Raw genomic sequence first — 18657 nt, forward strand, 5'->3', positions numbered from 1 at the left:
ACCTCTAGAGGACACGGGCTGCAACCTCCAGCTCACAGCGGAGCAACACTTGCTCTCATCTCAGCTTTTCCATCTCCAAATGGCAGTCTTACCGGGCAGGCTGCCGCTCCATCCCATTGAGCACTTCAGTGCCAGGGACTCTATTTGGAGAGAAGGGCTGTAGCACAGCACTGGGGTCAAACTGCTACAACTGGAGAAACCCTCACTGTACATTTCAAATAACAGTTTTTACCACATACACACAAGGCCAGTATTTAATAATCTTTCAGATGGTAACTATGAAGGGTTTTTTTTTGGTTGTTTCCAGGATAAGCAGTTTGGTTGTTGTTTTTTTTTTAACCACTTGAGAAAAACAGGCACCTGTGTGTGGAAGGAGCTTCAGCCCTCATCGCTGAGCAGTGCTGGAAAACATTGTGCTTCTTGGAAACAGGCGGCTGGCTCCAGATAACCCCTGGCAGCTCGTGCTCTGCACATTGATGGGAAGAGGCAAAACATTCAGCAGCACCCATCCACGGCAGAGCAAAGGGCGTCAATTCTTTGATTGAGGTGTGCAGATGAGAGGAAACCATCGGTATTTAGTTAGAGACAAGCATGTGACTCCATATAGGAAACACTGGGAGGGACTCAGGCTGCCTCCTTCCACCCGCAGCAGAGCAGCTAGAGGTCACTGCACACCAGGCTTAGAGGCTTCCTTCTCACCTACGAACAACTCTTTGGCACTTTTTGAGCCTTTAGCTGAAGTAAACAAGTACCCACATTCAGGGTTGGAAAAGAAATAGTTACTAGTTAGGCTTCATAAGCAGAAACGAAGCCATTAATCCAAGCACAAGTCAGTGCGGCTCAATAGTACTAGAGAAGCTACCTACTTTGCTTGTACAGCTAGAAAATAACAAAGCCTTGAGTGTCCAGAACAGATCCATCAGTACACAACAGCAGCCACCTCTGCTTCACACAGCTCCATATCAAAACCAGGGAGGCACCTGGTGTCTGCGGACACATCTCCATTGCATGGGAGGAGCGTGGGACACACTTGTGATGAGGCTGTGGTGTCCCATCTCCAGATTCAGAGGCAGCAACGGAGTCCTTTGGGCTACACACACACCACCAGCCAGTCCACCAGTCTCTTCATTGCCAGCAGCACGTTATGGCAAAAGGGAGAAATGAGGAGAGGGGAAGAGATCACAGTGCAATATCACATGCCATGGCCAAGCTCTCCCCTCACGTCGTTACCTCGGTCTCGTTTGGCAGCCTCGGTTGTGCTGACGGCCCGCACAGACACACAGCACCACACGCCCTCAGATGCACAGGAGGGAAACAAAAGGGAGGAGAGGAGGGTGGACGAGATGGAGGAATGAGATGGCTTCTCCCGGCGGGGGCCCACGGGCTCCTCCGGCGCCCGCTGTCCGCTGGGAGAGCACAGGGCTGTGGCAAATGGCGTTTACAGAAAGAAGAAGCTACAGAGAGAGAAAGAGAGAAAGAAACAGAAGTTCAGAATCGAAATGGAACACAAAGGGTGAGAGAAAAAAAGAAAAGGAAGAACGGCATTTTAAAGCATGAAGGAAGGGAGCGTGTCACCCAAACCAACGGCACCACAGCAGCAGAGGCCTGAGCACACACAGCGCTTGGGGCGGCCACGGGCAGCAACTGACAGACACCAACACAAGTGAACAGAGACATTGTGACAGCACAGCATGGCCCGCAGGGCACCTGTACTGCCTCAGCCAGCTCACAAAGGCAACTCCAAGACCAAAGAGTTTGGGTAAAAATATATTTCCCCCTCCCAACTTCGAGTGCTGGCACCACTTGCATACGCAGCCTAAAGCACATACAAGAAAGAACTGAGCTTATGCTATGAGGTTATTATTCAGTTTGTAATTAAAAAACAAATACTTTAACATCAAATAAAGTGACAATATCTAACAGATGCATACATGTAACTTGCATTAACACTGTATGTAGGTTACATAATTATTTAGTAACAAACATGGGTTATTTTCAAATAGCAAGGTAATAAAGTTCTACATCTATAGTTTAAGGCAATCAGAATATTAAAAATGTATACAAATACAATATTTCTACCGCTGTTCACAGCTTTATTTCCCGTTAATTAAAAAACCCTTCATATCTGTATTGTCCCATGCTAACAAGAGTGACGTGGATCTTGCGTGCTGCAAATGCAGCCAGGGCCCTTGCAGAGAGACAAGTGTGCACTGCTGACTTCACAGAGGGTGAGTGGTAGCTGGGTTCGGATGGACACACCTGGTATGGCACACACAAAAAGACATTGCCATCCGCACTCGGATGCCTTAGGAGAAGCGGAATGAGAACTACCCACAGAAACACTGCTCGTGTCAGGTAAGGGCATGCTTAGAGAGACACATGGAGATGCAAATCTCCTTGACGGGATTTCAAGCTGCCAAAAGCACACATGCTGCAGTGCAATGCATACTGTGGTTTTCGGGCCACAGAGAAGTGTGGGTTGGGTGCCACTCACTGCCTTCCTAGAAGGTAACCCCTGCCCTACCAGACACATACGTGCCCACCTATGCAGAGCCATCACAGCCCTCTTGGTGGCCTGCCTTGTGTTCCCTTCTCACCTCTGGGGTTCATTCCCTGCTCAGGGAACACCACTGTCCCCGAAATACACATGCCCCTATGCTTTCCTGCTCATCTCTCCTATTCCATCTTTTTATCAGTGTGTCAGGGGCGTGCAGCGTTAGCAGCTACTGATCATCATCTCACCACACTGACGTTTGCAATGCCTCATGAGCAACACAACCATGCCTCTGTCCCCACTGTCACCACCAGACCCACAGAGATGAGCAGGGTAACTTCAGACATTCGACAGCAGCTGGATGTTACCTTCCCTATGGCTCTTTTTTTTTTCTCCTTCAAAATCTCAGCAAAAGCAGGTTATTGCAGGAAGTTTTCAAATGGTTTTTAACAACGCCACTTGTAAGTAAGTGGACTTAAAGAAGCCCCCAGAAGAACACAACTGGTTTGCCCATATAAGCGGTAAGCAGAAACGTGCGTCTCTTACTATCGTACTTACATGCAAGGCGAAAGCATATCCCGCTAGAATGAAAGCATCGCTTACTCCATGCAGAGCCAGGGACTACTGTGAAAAAAGGCGTAAGTAAAGAAAAGAAAGAAGTGCAGCAATAACCAGCTAAACATGGCCCGGGGGACTGAGGAGAGAAAGATTTTAACATCTCCTTTGGCAGAGGAAACAAAACAATACCTTTCACTACAGCATGCTTACGGTTTAAGCCCAGTTTCCCCAGAACAGCCTGCTTCTTGCTGGAGGAAGAAACCCAATCAAAAAGACATGAATGCATTTGGCCACAGCTTTCTGTCAAAGAAAAGCAAAAACTGCTAGACTCAGCTGACTTCCCCTGCCAACATCCCTTGGAAAGGCTGTCAAACAAAGCAGGACAAATAAATGGTAAAATTAAGTTTTCTACTTGGCACAAAGCGCCGGTAATTAAAGAGGGGATGTGCGCAGAGACAGCTGAAGCAAAGCAAACTGCCACGAGCATTCAGGCTTGAGACAGGAGCGTGTGATGTGACTACACAACTCGTGCCAGCAAACAGATTTCTCCCTTGATAACTCAAGATTTTAAACTTGAGTTTGCCAGAAGCACCGTAGTTTCATTTTTCTAAACAGCTCCCTAAGAAACGTATTTAACCTAATGGAAGCTTGATAAGACCAGAAGGTGTGATCAAAAGAAAAGACGATGACTTTTATTCCCAGCTTACTCATCTCCAATTTTTGCTGCATGTTCACAAGGCTGCATTTGTATTTCCTCTTCCCAAAGCCATGTTTAAGTGGTAAGGGTTAAAAAGCATAAACTGAAAAAAAAAACCACCCAAATCAAGTCAACTCCCCAACACATTTTGTCGGCCAAAAAAATGTGGTAATTCTGACTTGTTTCAGAATTCTGACTTTTTTTGAGCAAGAAAAAGAAGCAAGAAATTCCATGCCAGAAGCAAGCAATGAACTGCAGTGCATGAGACTTGGGTGAAGAGAGTTATTCTTAGGAGTGCTTTAAGGAAAGAAAGAGGAGACTACCTAGCTAGGAGCAGAGGAAATGCTGGCAATACATCAGCAGGAGAGAAAGAAATCCAGCAGCCAAAGGGTAAGCATGGGTCGCCACTTCTTGGGTAGGAAGGGAAAGATTCTGTCCAGAAAGCAATGGCATAGAAAATAGACATTAAGCAGGCTGATTTCACACCGTGCTGGCCACAGAGTGAGGCCCGGTTATGCTAGAGGCATCTCATTTGTATGTCACCATCTCCCTGCTCGGCCATCCTCCATCCCTGCAAGGAGCACAAGTCACTTGCAGGTTGTGACAAACCTCTGGCCCCTCCTCAGCATGAATGTGTGTGGAGCAAGCCCTGCTTTCAGGCTGTAACCTGTTGTGCAGAGCTCCCCTGTGTTGGAAGTGTTAACTTTCTGATGCTTTTCAGGCAATGGGGCAGTCATCCATCAGCATTCAGGAATTGGCAGGTTTTCTGCTTTGGAGTGTGCAGCTCTAGGGAAGGGGATCCTAATTCCCACCTTTTATATTACCTACCATTTGGCTGGTAAAACAGCATTCTCTCAGCATGGAAATCTGGATCCTTCAACTACAGGGTTTGTATTTATGTGTACACAGGAGCACTCCCAAAGGCCCTGGCTGGGCATTTGATTCCTTAGGGGCTAATACATTTTGCTAGTAGTCTAAGAACCCAGCACTCTTTTAAGTTGGGTTTCAGTGGCAAGCAGTGCATGGAAAGCATGAAAAGAGGTCCCTTTAACAGGCACCTACAGCACCACTCAGTTCCCACCACCACATTCAGCAAGGAGCTACTATGCTGACCTGAAAGGGTGGCAGTGAAAATATGCCAGCGCATGACAACAAACCCAGCCCAACTAATATTATCCAGTCAGACAACAAAAACAGCAGCTAAATAAAAAATAAAACAAAACATCATGCAAATGTAATAGCATGCAAGGTCAGTTCGACTTTTGTTATCTACACACAGATACCCCCCGCCCCTTGTCCCACCCCAACAGCAGGGCTCATTTTGTTCTAACACATTAACTACTGACGGGATACAGGCAGAATTAAACTCCAGCCCCGACTCAGGTCAGACCTGAGTCAAGAGAGATTTACCATTGCTGGTACAGACCAGAAAAATACGTGGTATCATTTTGTTTCTCTCCCCTCTCCCCACTCAGTTTCCTGCTGCACAAAGTCCTGCACCCAGCCCTTCTTCCTTCTTGTTCCCACTACGTTATTAGATGAGTTAATAGTTATTCAGGTTAAAAATGAAAAAGAAAAAAAAAGAAAAAGAAAAAAAACAGATGGCAGAAACATTACTGCAAAAGCAGGTGAATGCAGGAACATCCTTTGGCTTGACAGGCTTTATGTGAAGCTTGCACTGCAAGTTAAAAAAAACAAAAACAAAACAAAGGAACAAAAACAAAACAAAAACAAAAAGTTAGCAATAACAGAACCCAAAAGGGGGGGAAAAAAGAGATAAAAATCAAAACCACCAAAATGAAGAAAAGCTGGGAGAGCTGACACTGGGACACCAGCAACCCACTGTGGGGGGCGGGCATGCAAATGGATTATGGACTTAAAAAGAAATTGAATCTCAAGACTGAGCTTTACTCTATGTGACAGGCACAAGCAAAAAATGAATCCAGCAGGAAAGAACAGCGCCTGGATAGGGAGCTAGGATATATGGTTTGGGGGTTTCCTGTAGGTATGGTGAAGGGAGGACGGTTGGACTAGATGATCTTATAGGACCTTTCCAACCTTGTGATTCCATGATTCAATGAACCACTGAACAGCCAACCACCAAAGTTAGCCGAGGTTACAGCTCTTTGTGGATGGTGCCTTTAAGCTTCGCATTTTCAGGAGGCATGAGGTGGTGAGACACGATTTGGGTTACCCAAACGTGGGCATTCCTGCAGAAAGCTGTGCCAGCCCTTTCTGAAAAGCAGATATCTCAGAGCTGAGCACCACAAGGTCCCCCCAGCATTGGTTTTCAAGCCCAATTTGGATCATTAAGACATCCTTAAATCATTTTAACAGGGTGCTGTGCCATGCCATGATACGCACATTATACTAAAGGGATTGCTCTGGGAACAAGCAGAGACCATAACACCTAGGGAGTCAACACTGGACTGGAAATTATTATAGTGAAATGAAGCTGGAGCTTAGTTCTTCCATCTGGATTTCAGAAGTATCTTGAAAGAAACAGAGCCCAAACAGATGGCCCTGGATCCTAAGCAAGTTAAGGATGAGCATGTAACCCAAAGACACTGAGGCCTGCACATAGTGATCTACCAAGCAGGAAGCACCAAAAGGCCATTTGCTGCATTTGTTTTCGAAAGGTTTTGCCAAACCCATTGGCAGGAACCAGCTCCAGATTGCGTGGGTTTGAAGCACAATTCCATCCCAAAATTATGGCAGCATGCTCAACATCAGACTTAAGATGGTCTTGGAGTACATGTCTGTGCTGCACTGACTTGAGGGGTTGAGACACACAGATGTGCTGTCCTGTACAGCTCTGTCATCAGGACAGAGCTGCAACAATTTAAGGTGAAAAAAATCACAAATCTGCAGGATTCCAAGAAGTGGAATTCCAAGAGCCTGGAAGGGGCCAAGATGTCTGTCTCATGGAGTTGTGCCAGCAGCAGCCTTGGTGCTGAGCCTTCCCTTCAGCTTGTGCAACACCATAGAAAGTCTCTGTTGTTCAAGCTGAAGAAATCAGAGCCTACCTCAGGAAAGAAGTGTTCCTACGAATTCCTGGCTGGGAGGCTACAGCTATTGCGCATGGCACGGGTTTTCTCTGGTAGCCACACAAGCACCACCACAGCCCATGCCAGCACAGAGGGTTGAGAGCCTCACCTATACAACCCATGGCTTTTCATCAGAGTGCAAAGAGAAATTTAAAGCCTTAGAAAAAAAACAGGATGCGCTACAAGGAAACACATCAGCATTTCCTTTTAAAGCCTCTGTTAGTAATTCAGACGCTATAGAACCGCTGAAGCAGCTACTGCACCTGCTGTTTCAGCCTGCCCTGTTTGCAGGCATTCCCACAGAGCACGATGTCAGCTGCCAGACACTCCTCACCTCTACACTTTGGCATAACACTAATCAGTCTGTAATGATCCCTTTAGCCAAGCAGAGCATGCAGCACACAGTTGCCCTCTGTATATCAGTGGGTGCCAAAGGCCAAGTTCTCAGTTTGCATAAAGCAGCACAGCTCCATAGGAGCTACAACAATTTACATCAGAAGAGGAACTAGCCCCAGATCCTCCCCACTTCCCCGTGGAAAGCCAGGGGCAGGAGCGATGAATGACAGCCACCGACCCAGCTGTAGAGATGGGGTGTGCAGTAAGCACCTGCATGGCTTCCCAAAATATAAAAAAATACCAGTATATTATATGCAATACCATAAACCCTCACAGCCCACGCTATCAGACAGCTCAGACCTGGCTGAAGTTAGCAAAGGACACAGAAGTGTCTGTACCACATTCCAATCAGCATTTCGATTCTTCTAACAGTGACAACTTAGTGTTTACTGAGCAGCTTACTCTGCCAGAGTCTACTTAAGAAATGCACTGCATGGCGTGGAACTGTTGTTTTTGTGTGTGGATTGGAGAAAGAAGCATTTCCCAGTGAGACTGGCTGTTTTACCACCTTTGAACCTTTCCTGGTTGCAGTTATCATCTAGTGCCATTATTGCAGATGACCCAGAAAGGACTCACATGAGCATCTCCTTACTGTGTATTGGAAAAAATACGGATGGAAGTAACAACAGGAAGCTTCAAAGTAGCCACTGTTACAGTAACCTGTCTCACTACACTATACAAACAAGCTGTGCTCAGTCAGCTTCACCTCTGCAGTGTCTGTATGGCTTCACTATAAGCACAATATCCGAGTGGACCTTGTGTTCTTAAAAGGATGGTGAAGTAGCCAGTAGCAAGTCATGACTATGAGTCTCTTGCGCTACCAGCAAGCTAAACAGAGCCAATTCCAAGCGTAGGCTGCAAGAAGGAGATCAAGCCTGTTTGGTTCAAATGAAAGGTTTTCAGGAGAGCTCTGCAGGGCCTTAACCCTGAGCCCAAATCAATGGCAGTGTTCTTCCAGTTTCAACGGAAGCAGAGTTAGGTCCAAACTGAACACATTTAGAAACTGCTTCCCAGCTGACTGTCCACAGATATAGTCAGTTACTACTGAAGTAGCTGAACTCTCAGAGCATCAGAGGGTAGAGAATTGTGCTCCTAGCATACAAATATAAAATAGTAGAAAACAGTGCTATTGTGTTTATTAAAACATATGGGCATTTTGCAGCTTATTATGTCAACTCGATACAAGTACAAATGCCATTTACCTGCAATTACGGTACCATAGCAGTTGCTAAGAAAAAAACTTCTTGACTTTAAAGCAAGCTTCCAAATATTCGCTTTTGGCACTAAGATTTCCACACAAAAATAACGTGGTGGTTCTGGTTTCTGATCTACTTCTACTTACAGCTATAACCTTAAAGAATGGGAACTGGGGACTACTGTTGGGTGAGAGGAAGGAAGGGTAGAGACCCCTTTTGAATTTTGGCTCAGACAGATAAATCTGCATCCAGAACATCCCAGAGCTGCTCCAGAAGATGCTGGGCAGATCACAGGTCTCCACCATTTGATTGCTCTCCCATTTGTTCAGATTTTGGCAAGATTTGGAGATACTCCTCCAGAGGAAAATTAAGATCATATCCCCAGCCCACCCTTTAGAAAAAAAACTTTTATTTGACCAGTCTGATAAAAGCCCAGTTTCCAGTCTGGTAATGGGAAAAAGCAAATACAGACATGCAGCAAGAAGGAAAAAAACAAAACCAACCCCCCCAAATTGTAATAAGCCCTACATAGGATGTGGGTGACATCCGCTTACTTTTTCTTGTCCTTGTCTTTCTTGGTTTGTTGAGAACCTGCCTGCTGAGCCTGTGACTGTAACAGCTGAGCTGCTGCCTTCTTCTTTTGAAAGTTGTTCAGCTCTTCCTCAAGCTCCTTCTTTTTGTCTTCCACTTTTTTCTTCTCCTCTTGGTGAGTCCTCTTTAGATGATCAAACTTTTCATGAAGCTGCCAGGACAGAGACAATAAATTGGAGGAGAAAAGGAGAATGTTTTACCCCAGCTACAGAAAACAATGCCTAAAACAGTCCCACCAGCACTGGGGGTCTCCCTGCAGTGATAACAAGTCACTGACCTGTCCTCCAAGCACATCAGCCCTTGTGAGAAAAGTTCTACAACTAACACAAGCACAGACAGCAAGACTTAAGTTTCTGCAGGAGCTCAAAAGGTACATTTCCAAACCTCGTGTTCTGCTCCTCATTGCTGTACCTACCAGACTCTCTCTTTGCTTGTGCAAAGCAAGAAAACATGCCCAGTCAGGATGATAACCTTACCTGGGGCTTTCTCTGCCCCTCCTTGAGGCAGATAATGTGATCAATGATGTGATGGGGTCACACCAAAGCCCGTGGCAGGGCTGAGTCCACATCTGCTTCCTGAAACTCTTTATGACAGGCAAGGTGCTTTTCAGGCTTGATGTTGAAATCAAGGTGCCTGAGTTCTCAGGAATCTCTTGGACAAAGCTCAGCTCAAACCTTCACACAACATCCTTTGAGTTACAATACACTCACATCTTTCTCAGCTTCTTTTAATTCTGCTTCCTTCTCCTTCACTCTCATGACGAACATCTGCCTCATTTCATCTTCCTTCTTCTGGAGTTCACCCAGGAATTCGTTCCTCTTTGCTTCGTAAGTCTCTTGGAGACTGTGAAAACACAATAAGGAAAAACCCAGAGTCAGAGCTGTGCTTCACGCAGGGTTGAGAGTTTCATCATATTTTCACAAAACGTCACCAGAGGTCCCTGACTTGCATGAATGGCGTGAACACCTCCACCAAAACCAGGCCTAGCTTCCTACATGGCAGCACTGGTCAGGGGGTCAAACTAGCAAACAAAAATAAGTACACTTAAGGATCCTGTCAGTCAGTGAACAGTCAGGATGTCTGTCCTTCAAAATAAGCAGTCACTGTGGAATCACCTGCAGCAATCCCTGATGCTTGTGCACCTTGACACATGCCTGATTCATGTCTCACACTCTTTGTCCTGAATCTCATTGCAAGCGTAAGGTTTGTGGAGAAGAGACAGGCACACCACAGAGCAGAACCTGGCTTCATGTAGCTCGCTAAGCAGGACGTTGACATGAAGCAAAACTAATTTTCACTACTTTTTACTAATGGATTCAGACCAGGAGCTTTATTTAGACAAAGCCATCTCGGGAGACCTCTCTTTCTCCTCTAGCTGTCAAGGGAGAACAAAGACTTTGCAAATGAGAGGCAGTGTTCTTCCGCTGAATTACCACACTGCTGGATTCTTTCACAGCTTCATTCCTCCTCTACTTCCCTGCATTTCTTTATTTCCCCAACACTGAGGTACCGCAGCAAGTACAGGGACACCAAATATGTTGTCCACACACCTCTGAGATTCTCAGAGCCTTGTAGGAACTCCAGATGCCAAATTCCTTTTTATTCTATTCCTTAAATGGGTTTGGATATTTCTGCCATAACGATAGTGTGGGAATGATAACTATTTCCCCACGAAGCTTTTCTGAAACTCTCTTTTTTTAAACACAAACATTTCAATCAGAGACATGCATTGCATGCATGCACCCTAAGGAGCACACTAACCGCTGGGCCAGTGGGATGACTTCATCCCATTAATGCCCAGGTTTTGTCTTTCTTAGCTTATGGCTGTAATTCTGTTATTTTTTTCTATGATTTGGGGAACAAAACTAGACAAAGAGACAGAAGTCTTGGGTTTAACACTACTAACTGATGAGTACTTCAATTCGCTCCTAGAAAACACAGCAGAGAGACTGCCCAGAGCTTTCTTGCTCAGTACCCTGGAGCAATCACTCAATCCCAGCTGACCACAACAGCTTCTCACACATTGAATGAAAACCACTTGCTGTAAAATCACAAAAATCTTTTCACGTGAGAGCAGAGCAGGAGGCACCTTTGGATCCTTGGCTGAATTAAGAGCCACTCCGTTTGCAGCAGATAGAGATCAGAACGTTTGAACTGAAGCTTCCCTAATTTTTGGACTTAATCCTCTGACTATGGACAAGAAAACCTCAATTCAAAAATCCTTCTGAAGGACCTGGCATAGGAAAACCCTGAGTGCTGACTGGTCTTTACTGTTCAGTGTGCAAAAACGTGATCTGCAATTAGCGACACGCTATCCTAGGGAGCAGCAGAGCCTTATGGACTGAACTGAAAAGCTCCCCACACTGCTAATCGTATCCTGCACTGCCAATAACTTTTTGCAAAGCTCATTTCCAACAATGCAGTGCCAGGTGATGTGCAAGCAGGGAAAGGCTCGCAAGGTGCCCAGGTTCGATGCTCATCCCAGCCTTCTTCTTAAACACTTGCCATTAACCTCAAGCTAGAAAACCAAATTCTCTGTTGAAGCTACTTTGACTTCCAGAGGAGCCAAGTTCACAGAGAAACTGGCTCAGCAACTCCAGGCTGCACTTGAAAAAACTCTTATAAGTCCCAAAGGAATAAAAGTTCAAATCAACTGGGAACCCTACAGCTTCTCACAGACAAAGATGACAAGGGAATTGGCTTTTTGAATACACAAACATATGTTCCAAGAGTATCTGGATTTCCCAACAAACACACCCCACACTAAAGGATGACCTTGTAAATGCTTTGCCAGCTTCCTTTTTGCAGCCACCCACTCATCTCCATCAGTTGGCTGGGTAACTGCCTGGCTCCCCCTGAGGTTTACGAAGGGCTCTCCAGTGCAAACTGGATGAAGAGCAGTTGTCCCCACAGCACTCAGCACCCAGACACAGGGCAAAGGCATGCTTTTGATCATCAGTCTCAAGAAGAACTGAGAGAACCAAAGATGCTGTTTTCCTCATTTCAAATATAAGCTGGCCTCAGTGAAACAGCTTGGGTTCATGGGTTTTGTTTGTTTATTGGAGAAGGGGAGGAAGCAGCCAGAGCGAACTGCTCTGAACCAGCACGTACCAGATGGAGAAATTCTGTACATTTTCATTTCCTTTCTACTTATAGCTTGGTCAAAAGAGGCCTCGTGTACAGGAAGTAATGGAAATTCCTCAGATTCCTGGAAGGGAAGGGCTGAGCCCCTGTCTTAAGCCATTGCTCTCCAGAAAGGAAATCCAATAAAGCTTCACACTTGGGCTTCGTAACAGAACTGGGCTTGACTGATTTCGGCACAATTTCTCCACGATAGAAGAAATGCAGCTGCGTAATATAGGCAAGCCACAAATCAAACCCTTAACCAAAGCAAACTCAGTGTTGTGGCACAGGCCATACTCTGGTGTTTTCCAGCAACAGGAATACATGGACCCTGTTTTTCCCTGGGGAACATCAGAGACAAATCATGTCTGTCTGGGGTGATCTGCATTGGCTACCATCTCAGGGGCTGGCACATCACCTCCTGACATGCATATGCACCACAGAGTCAAACTGATGTTGATGCAAAGATGTATATGTAATCCTGACTGCTCTCCCCCGGGGCTGAGGAGCGTGGGATGCTGCTAAGGCAGCGGGTGCAATTATTGGGAAAAAGGTGGGGAGGCACAGGAAACAGAGGAAGAAAACAAACATTTGCTCCCGAATTCCCACACAGCTGTCATCCCTGGCTAATGACTTGGGCTTCCAACCAACAAAGCTGTCAGTGACGCTACAAACAGTATCTAGCAATAAAACAAACCTAAAGCATCAGACCACGGTACTGTCTTCATACCGAACGTTGGACTTGCTGTGGAAAACTCCAGGAGAGTCAACAAGAACATTTATCCCAGGATCTCCCCTTTGGTTATCAGTTCATATCTCAATGCATGAATCACATTCATCTCAGAAAGGATGCAGCCAAAATGCAGCTACTGTACCTGGCTCTGACTCTTGGCAGAGCGAGCTGGCAGCTAGAAAGTTGTGTCTGCTTTAGAGGAGGAAAGGGGCCGTGTTAAAATATCACCTGACCATCTCCAAACTTGCCCTTCTCCCAGGGAAAAAGCATCAGGAGGAATTTCCAAAGCGATTAATAAGTGCTTGGTCCAACAGACTCAGCCAGCCCTCCAGGAAGCTCACGGAACAGCCAGCAGGAAGATGTGTGTAAGTGTTACTGAAGACTGGACAGGGTTTTAGGAAAGCAACAGCAAAACTGAGAAAGATCAGCTTTGCAGTCCCCCAAAAAGCTTCTTCTAGCTTGGAAAGGACAACTCGCCAAGAATGTTAAGTGATGTTAACTGTTCTTAATCATGTGTGACTACAAGCCCTGATTGCTGACCACCTCCAACTCTCTTACTGCATCTTACACAAACATGCCCACTTCCACATTGCTGAGAACACAATGAAACCAGGAAACAGAAACAATCCCCTTGGCAGGCTCTGCATCACAGCAGCCTCTCCACCCTGCAGAGCAGCGGACATTTTCAAACATCAGCTTATGAAGACCAGTGAGAAACTGATTCCCACTGGAGGACTGTTTAGAAATCATTTTTTTCCAAGCTTCTCAATACTGGCTGACTGGAGAGAGACTGAAAGGCTTTGCAAGTGATAGCCAACAGCTTACATTTGATGCAGCTGAGCAAAGGGAGCTCAAAGGGTGCAAAGAAAGTTGATACAACTTCAGCAACAGTGCCAGTAGATCTGTGAGCACACACTTCTTCCTCCTAAATTCCTAAGATGCAAGCTGATCTGAAATGGGTCATATCATACTCTCAAAACGCTCTGCTTTCAAGCATCCTGGTGACATCTTTCAGGCTCTAGAAAGCATGTATACATGTACACACCTCCTGTGTGGTTGCAGACACTTTCAAAACATTAAGGCAAGAATTGGCTTTGTCAACCACCCAAGCTTTTCCTGTGTTTCTCCAGCACAAATCCTAGGCCGTGAGGACAGGATTGCATTGTGCAAAGCTTTACTCCCCAGTCACACTTCAAATCTCAGCTGCTCTTACTGACCACGGCTACTCCTCCCTTGGTCAATGCAAACACAGGGAACCCAAAGATCACCCATCCTACCTGAAAGGCTTGCTGTCTGGATCTGTGTCCTTGAATCCCATTTCTTCTAGCTTGCAGCGCCTGTACAGCTCGTAGTGTCGGGTGTGTGTCTGCTCTCTCAAGTCCTCCATGTTTACTCGGATCAGCATCTCCCGCAGCTTCACAAAGTCACAATGATTTTCATTTTCAACTGCAAAGAAGACAGGCCATTCAGAAAGAACATTAGACCCAGCAGCCAGGTTTCCTTGAAATAATAGAATTAACAAGGTTGGAAGAAACCTCTAAAATCATCCCACCAAACTGTTGAACCATCCTCACTATGCCCACTAAACCACATCTCTCAGTACCACATCTCTGCACGTCAATACCTCCATGTACAGTGACTCCAATACCTCCTGAGGCAGCGTGCTCCAACCCATTGCCACTCTTTCTGAGAAGAAATCCTTCCTAATATTCAATCCAAAAATCCCTTGGTGCAATTTACAGCCTTTACCTCTCATTACTGTCCTTTGTCTGGTTCCATGTGCATTTCTTCACTAGCAAGGTGATGATATGATCACTTTGCACATGGGATCGTGCTTCCCACTCAAACCCACTCTAACTGCAAGTCACCAACAAGGGTCATGGCAAGCAGACAGAAGCTTGTGGCTTTGGGGAAAGCAAGAATATGAGAACACCCCACCAGAGATGCTCTTTCCATGGCAGCTGACCTTATAGGGGAGCCCTACACCTCTGCTTCTGGGGATGAGAGCATGACAGCTCACAAGTACAGCACAGTGTGGGCTCTCATAACAATCTCTATGCACAACAGGGTCTAGCATGCCTCCACTCAGCTCCTGACAAAGCAAGCAGCTCAGCCTCCAACGGCTCTGCAACCAGAGAGCTGCATGATTCAGTGCAGCAAATAGTTCAGTATTCTGAAAAACAAGGGATGGAAGTTCTCTTCTTAGGATCCAACAGCAAGCAGTTCTGCTGCTAGCTCTGCAGCATGCCCTTGGGGACTGAGCAGAGAACTCCAGCTGCTCCCCTTCAGATCAGAGCAGCTGTCTCACTGGAAAGGGGCAATTCAGGGCCAGATCTTCAAAGTCCCTCTGGTACCCAGATAAATCTCTTAGACTATCTGCTCTTAGTTCCTGGGAACAGCAAGAACCCAGCAGGATGCATGTCAAGTACAATACTTACCAAACAGAACTTCTTTTCTAACTGTCAGCTATTCCCAGAATTACCCTCTGGCGCACACAGCCATAAGACAATAAATCCAAGGCTGCCTCAGCTTGTTTTACTGAAGAAAAAACAGGGTGAGTTTTGCAGAATTGTTCTGTGGATGCTCCCCTGCAGCTCTCTGGGCCATTCTCCAGTTGGATATGCAGCTAAAACCACCAGACCACCATGGTCTCAGCCCTCTAATTCCCAGCACCAGTTGAGAAAGCGAGGGCCAGCTCTTAAGGATGGTCTGGGCTGCAAATAACCTGAGCTGAGCTCTACTCTGAGTTGACTTTATGAGGGTGAAGAGCGAAAAGAGGACTCCACAATAGATGTCTCATTCCTTAGAATGAGACAAGATGACAAGGACTTATCTGTGCTTTTGCTTACCCTGGACAACACCCCAGGGGTACTGCCTGGCTTTCGCCATCTTGTTGCCAATCTTTACTTCTTCAGTGCTGCCAACTACAGCAAATGGAAGATGGACCTATGGAGGAAAAGGATGAGGTTAGGGATTTCCTTCAATGCACTGATAAGGATTGTTTCTGAAGATAGCTGTTTACTGTGGCAGCTGTGCTGGATTTAAGTTACTGAAGTCCCTTTGCAATTCAGATGGTGTTTTAGAAAGAGCAACAGGACAGTCTGAATTAGAAACCTGCTCAGACCTCAAGTCCCAAACTGAATTCCTAAAAATACAAGAAGTGCACATATTTTACACATGATTACAATACATAACCATGCTTAGCACAGAAAAAGACAAACTTGAGTTGAATTAGAACCCTAAGAAAAAATAGTAAGAAAGAGAAAAAGGAAATAACATGCATCCTTCCAAGCAAGGTAGGCTAAAAATCCAGTGAGGCTCTGCCGCTTGAAATACTCATTAACGCTTCCTTTTCAAAAGGGCAAAATCGTGAGCAAGGGGCAGAGCCTGTGTGACCCAGCCCAGGGCTGACACGTCTGAGTCACCAAGCACTGCATCCCAGTCTCTCTGTGGGTGTGGCAGCAGCGCTTTGGGATCTGCTCCCAGAAGCACAGCTGCTGCCAGCAGGGAGCTTGTCTCTCCCACCAGCTCAGCCTGCAGTGCTCTCCTATCCAAAGAGCATCCAAAGGGGCTGGGTGAGAGCTCAGGGCGTGGTGCCTCAGCGGCCAGGTTGTGGTCGCAGGCTGGGCAGGAAGGGGAAAAGCCAAGCTCCAGAGGATGTGATTAACTGGCAAAGGAGTTTCCCTGCAAAGGAAAACAGCACACACACAAGACCTGGGCAGAAGCACTTCCCTTCTCTGCGCCAGCTTCCCCTGCTGCAGGCACAACACTAATGGGGAGGCAATGCAGAGATTTGGAGAAGGTCTGATATGCAGATGCATGTGGAAATCACCTGTCTACAGGCAGCCTTGCAGGGAACTCCCACACACCTTCAAGTTACAAGGAAATGCCTTCATTGTGACACCTCTACTCCCTGTGAAACACTGATAGCAACTCAACCTTCTGTTCACTCACAGTCCCTCATATGAGACTCACTTACTTTGGGATCAGCACATCCCTTTGAGTGTTACTTGCCTTGCTAAAGACACCCAATTGACCTCTAAGCCCCGCAGTGATGACAAAGCACTGTCAGGAACCTGGAACTCGCATTCTTCCCCTTCCACTCCAGTCGGATCCCTGGCAAACTGCTGTTTCTCAGTGTAAAACCCACTAAGATGCTCACTTTACCCCAGCTTTATCTGTCCTCATTTCCCACTGCTACTGCTGGAGGAAAGGGAAGGAAATGAAAGCCAGAGCCCATGCCACTGATGGCTGCTGGCCCTGCCAAAAAGCTGAAACATCAATGGCAGCCCTGCTCTCACTGGAAATCTAAACAAAGGCAGAAGTGATTCACCACACCAAGCACCGAGTGGTCACTTGGGACAGGAAACCCAAACCTCAGCCCTCTGCTTGACTACTCCAGACCTCACCAACCATCCTTTTCCTTCCCTGAAATAGGAACACTGTGAAATGGGGAGGACATGAAAAATGCTCAGAGGAGAATTGTTTGACAGACAAAGAAGTGTCTAAGGTCAGGCAGCCCATGTATCTCTGGTGCTAAAAGCCTTCTGACCAGCCTGATTTCTGTGCTCAGACCACAGAACTAAAGCCAAAAGAAAGATAGTATAATGTGCCCAGCCCTTGGGGATGACCCCACAGAAAGCAAGGGGAGCAAGACTCAAAGAAAGACATACACTCATTGTGGCATTGATCTCGGCCACTGTCTCTTCATCTGTTGGGAACTGGTAGATCTGGACACCGTTGCTGACCAGCTCACTCATGATTTTACTCTTGAACTTGTGCAACTCATTTTTTGCAATGGTGTCAGCCTTGGCAATGATGGGGATGATGTTCACCTGCAAGAAAAGGACAACAATGCACATATTGCACCATGAGGAGAGTACAGGGCAGAGCGCACGTCCTGCAGCAATAGCCCCAGCAGTGCCCCCAGCTGCCACCAACCCAGCAGAAGACTTCCCCATGGCTGCTGTCATAGTCAGGATATTCAGGCAGTAGCAAATATGGCCTTAAAAAGAAGTCAAATGCAATTTGGCAACACGCTATTTCCTGTCTCTGTCATATTACCCTCTTCATCCAAATTGGCCGGACAGGAAATGCTGTCATAGACTATTACAAGCTGTTCCAAAGAAAAGGAAATTACCATCTAGGCACTTCTCTGAGCTACAGCAGGTTGGGTGACTGTTGCATACTCAGACAACAGCCTCCCACAGGAGCTCACTTGGGTGCTGCTATCAGGGACATGCTGGCACACCATGGGATTGCTGTCCCAGCACAAAAGGATGGGAGCCAGCAGTAACAGAGGTCTGCTCCTCCACCCGTAATGCCTGCACACACTCTACTACACCACTGCCCTACAAAGTGAGGACTGGTGTTGTCCCTTCAGAGCTCTTGGACAATCAAAGATAACAGAATGATGTGGTTAAGATAGAAATTAAAGAGAAGGTACTGACTGTCTTCCCCACGCAGTGTGCAACACTGGTAGTAAACAGCAAATGGCAGCATATGAAAGCCATAGGGAGATGGCAGAGTCTAGATGTAGCTGAACTGATCCACAAAAAACAAGCACCACACAGAAGTCTACTATGCTGAGAGAAGTTAGAGGCATGCAAATGGTGTTATTTCCTTCCCACTTCCTCCAGACAGACAATTTTTCTGTCTTTGATCTTGCAGAATTTGCTTTTCTCTTGCTCTCCTCCCTTGCAACAGTAGACAACATTGCCAGTGCAGAAGATGATAATATTGACCTATATGAAGGGATTTTATCTACAGTACTTGAAAATCCTCTTATATTACATTAGTTAATTCTGTTCGGAGGATGTCCT

General features: G+C 46.2%; 1 protein-coding gene across 3 annotated transcripts in view; it reads right to left on the bottom strand.

The window, feature by feature from the left end:
* Window positions 1-236: 236 nt before the first annotated feature.
* Window positions 237-18657, bottom strand: part of SEPTIN11 (septin 11) — a 47092-nt gene continuing 28671 nt past the window's right edge. For 2 of the 3 annotated variants that reach the window (XM_015861581.2, XM_015861583.2), the window contains exons 5-10: window positions 17509-17670; window positions 15685-15781; window positions 14113-14281; window positions 9690-9822; window positions 8943-9130; window positions 1755-5427 (exon numbers count right to left, since the gene is read on the bottom strand). In XM_015861581.2, coding sequence (XP_015717067.1) covers window positions 5412-5427; window positions 8943-9130; window positions 9690-9822; window positions 14113-14281; window positions 15685-15781; window positions 17509-17670 — 765 coding nt within the window. In that variant the 3' untranslated portion in view covers window positions 1755-5411. Of the gene's footprint in view, window positions 1455-1754; window positions 5428-8942; window positions 9131-9689; window positions 9823-14112; window positions 14282-15684; window positions 15782-17508; window positions 17671-18657 lie in introns of those variants that run through there. The other variant, XM_015861582.2, reaches the window with a different exon arrangement.

The sequence above is a fragment of the Coturnix japonica genome, chromosome 4, assembly GCF_001577835.2.
Source record: "Coturnix japonica isolate 7356 chromosome 4, Coturnix japonica 2.1, whole genome shotgun sequence".
NCBI lineage: Eukaryota > Metazoa > Chordata > Aves > Galliformes > Phasianidae > Coturnix > Coturnix japonica.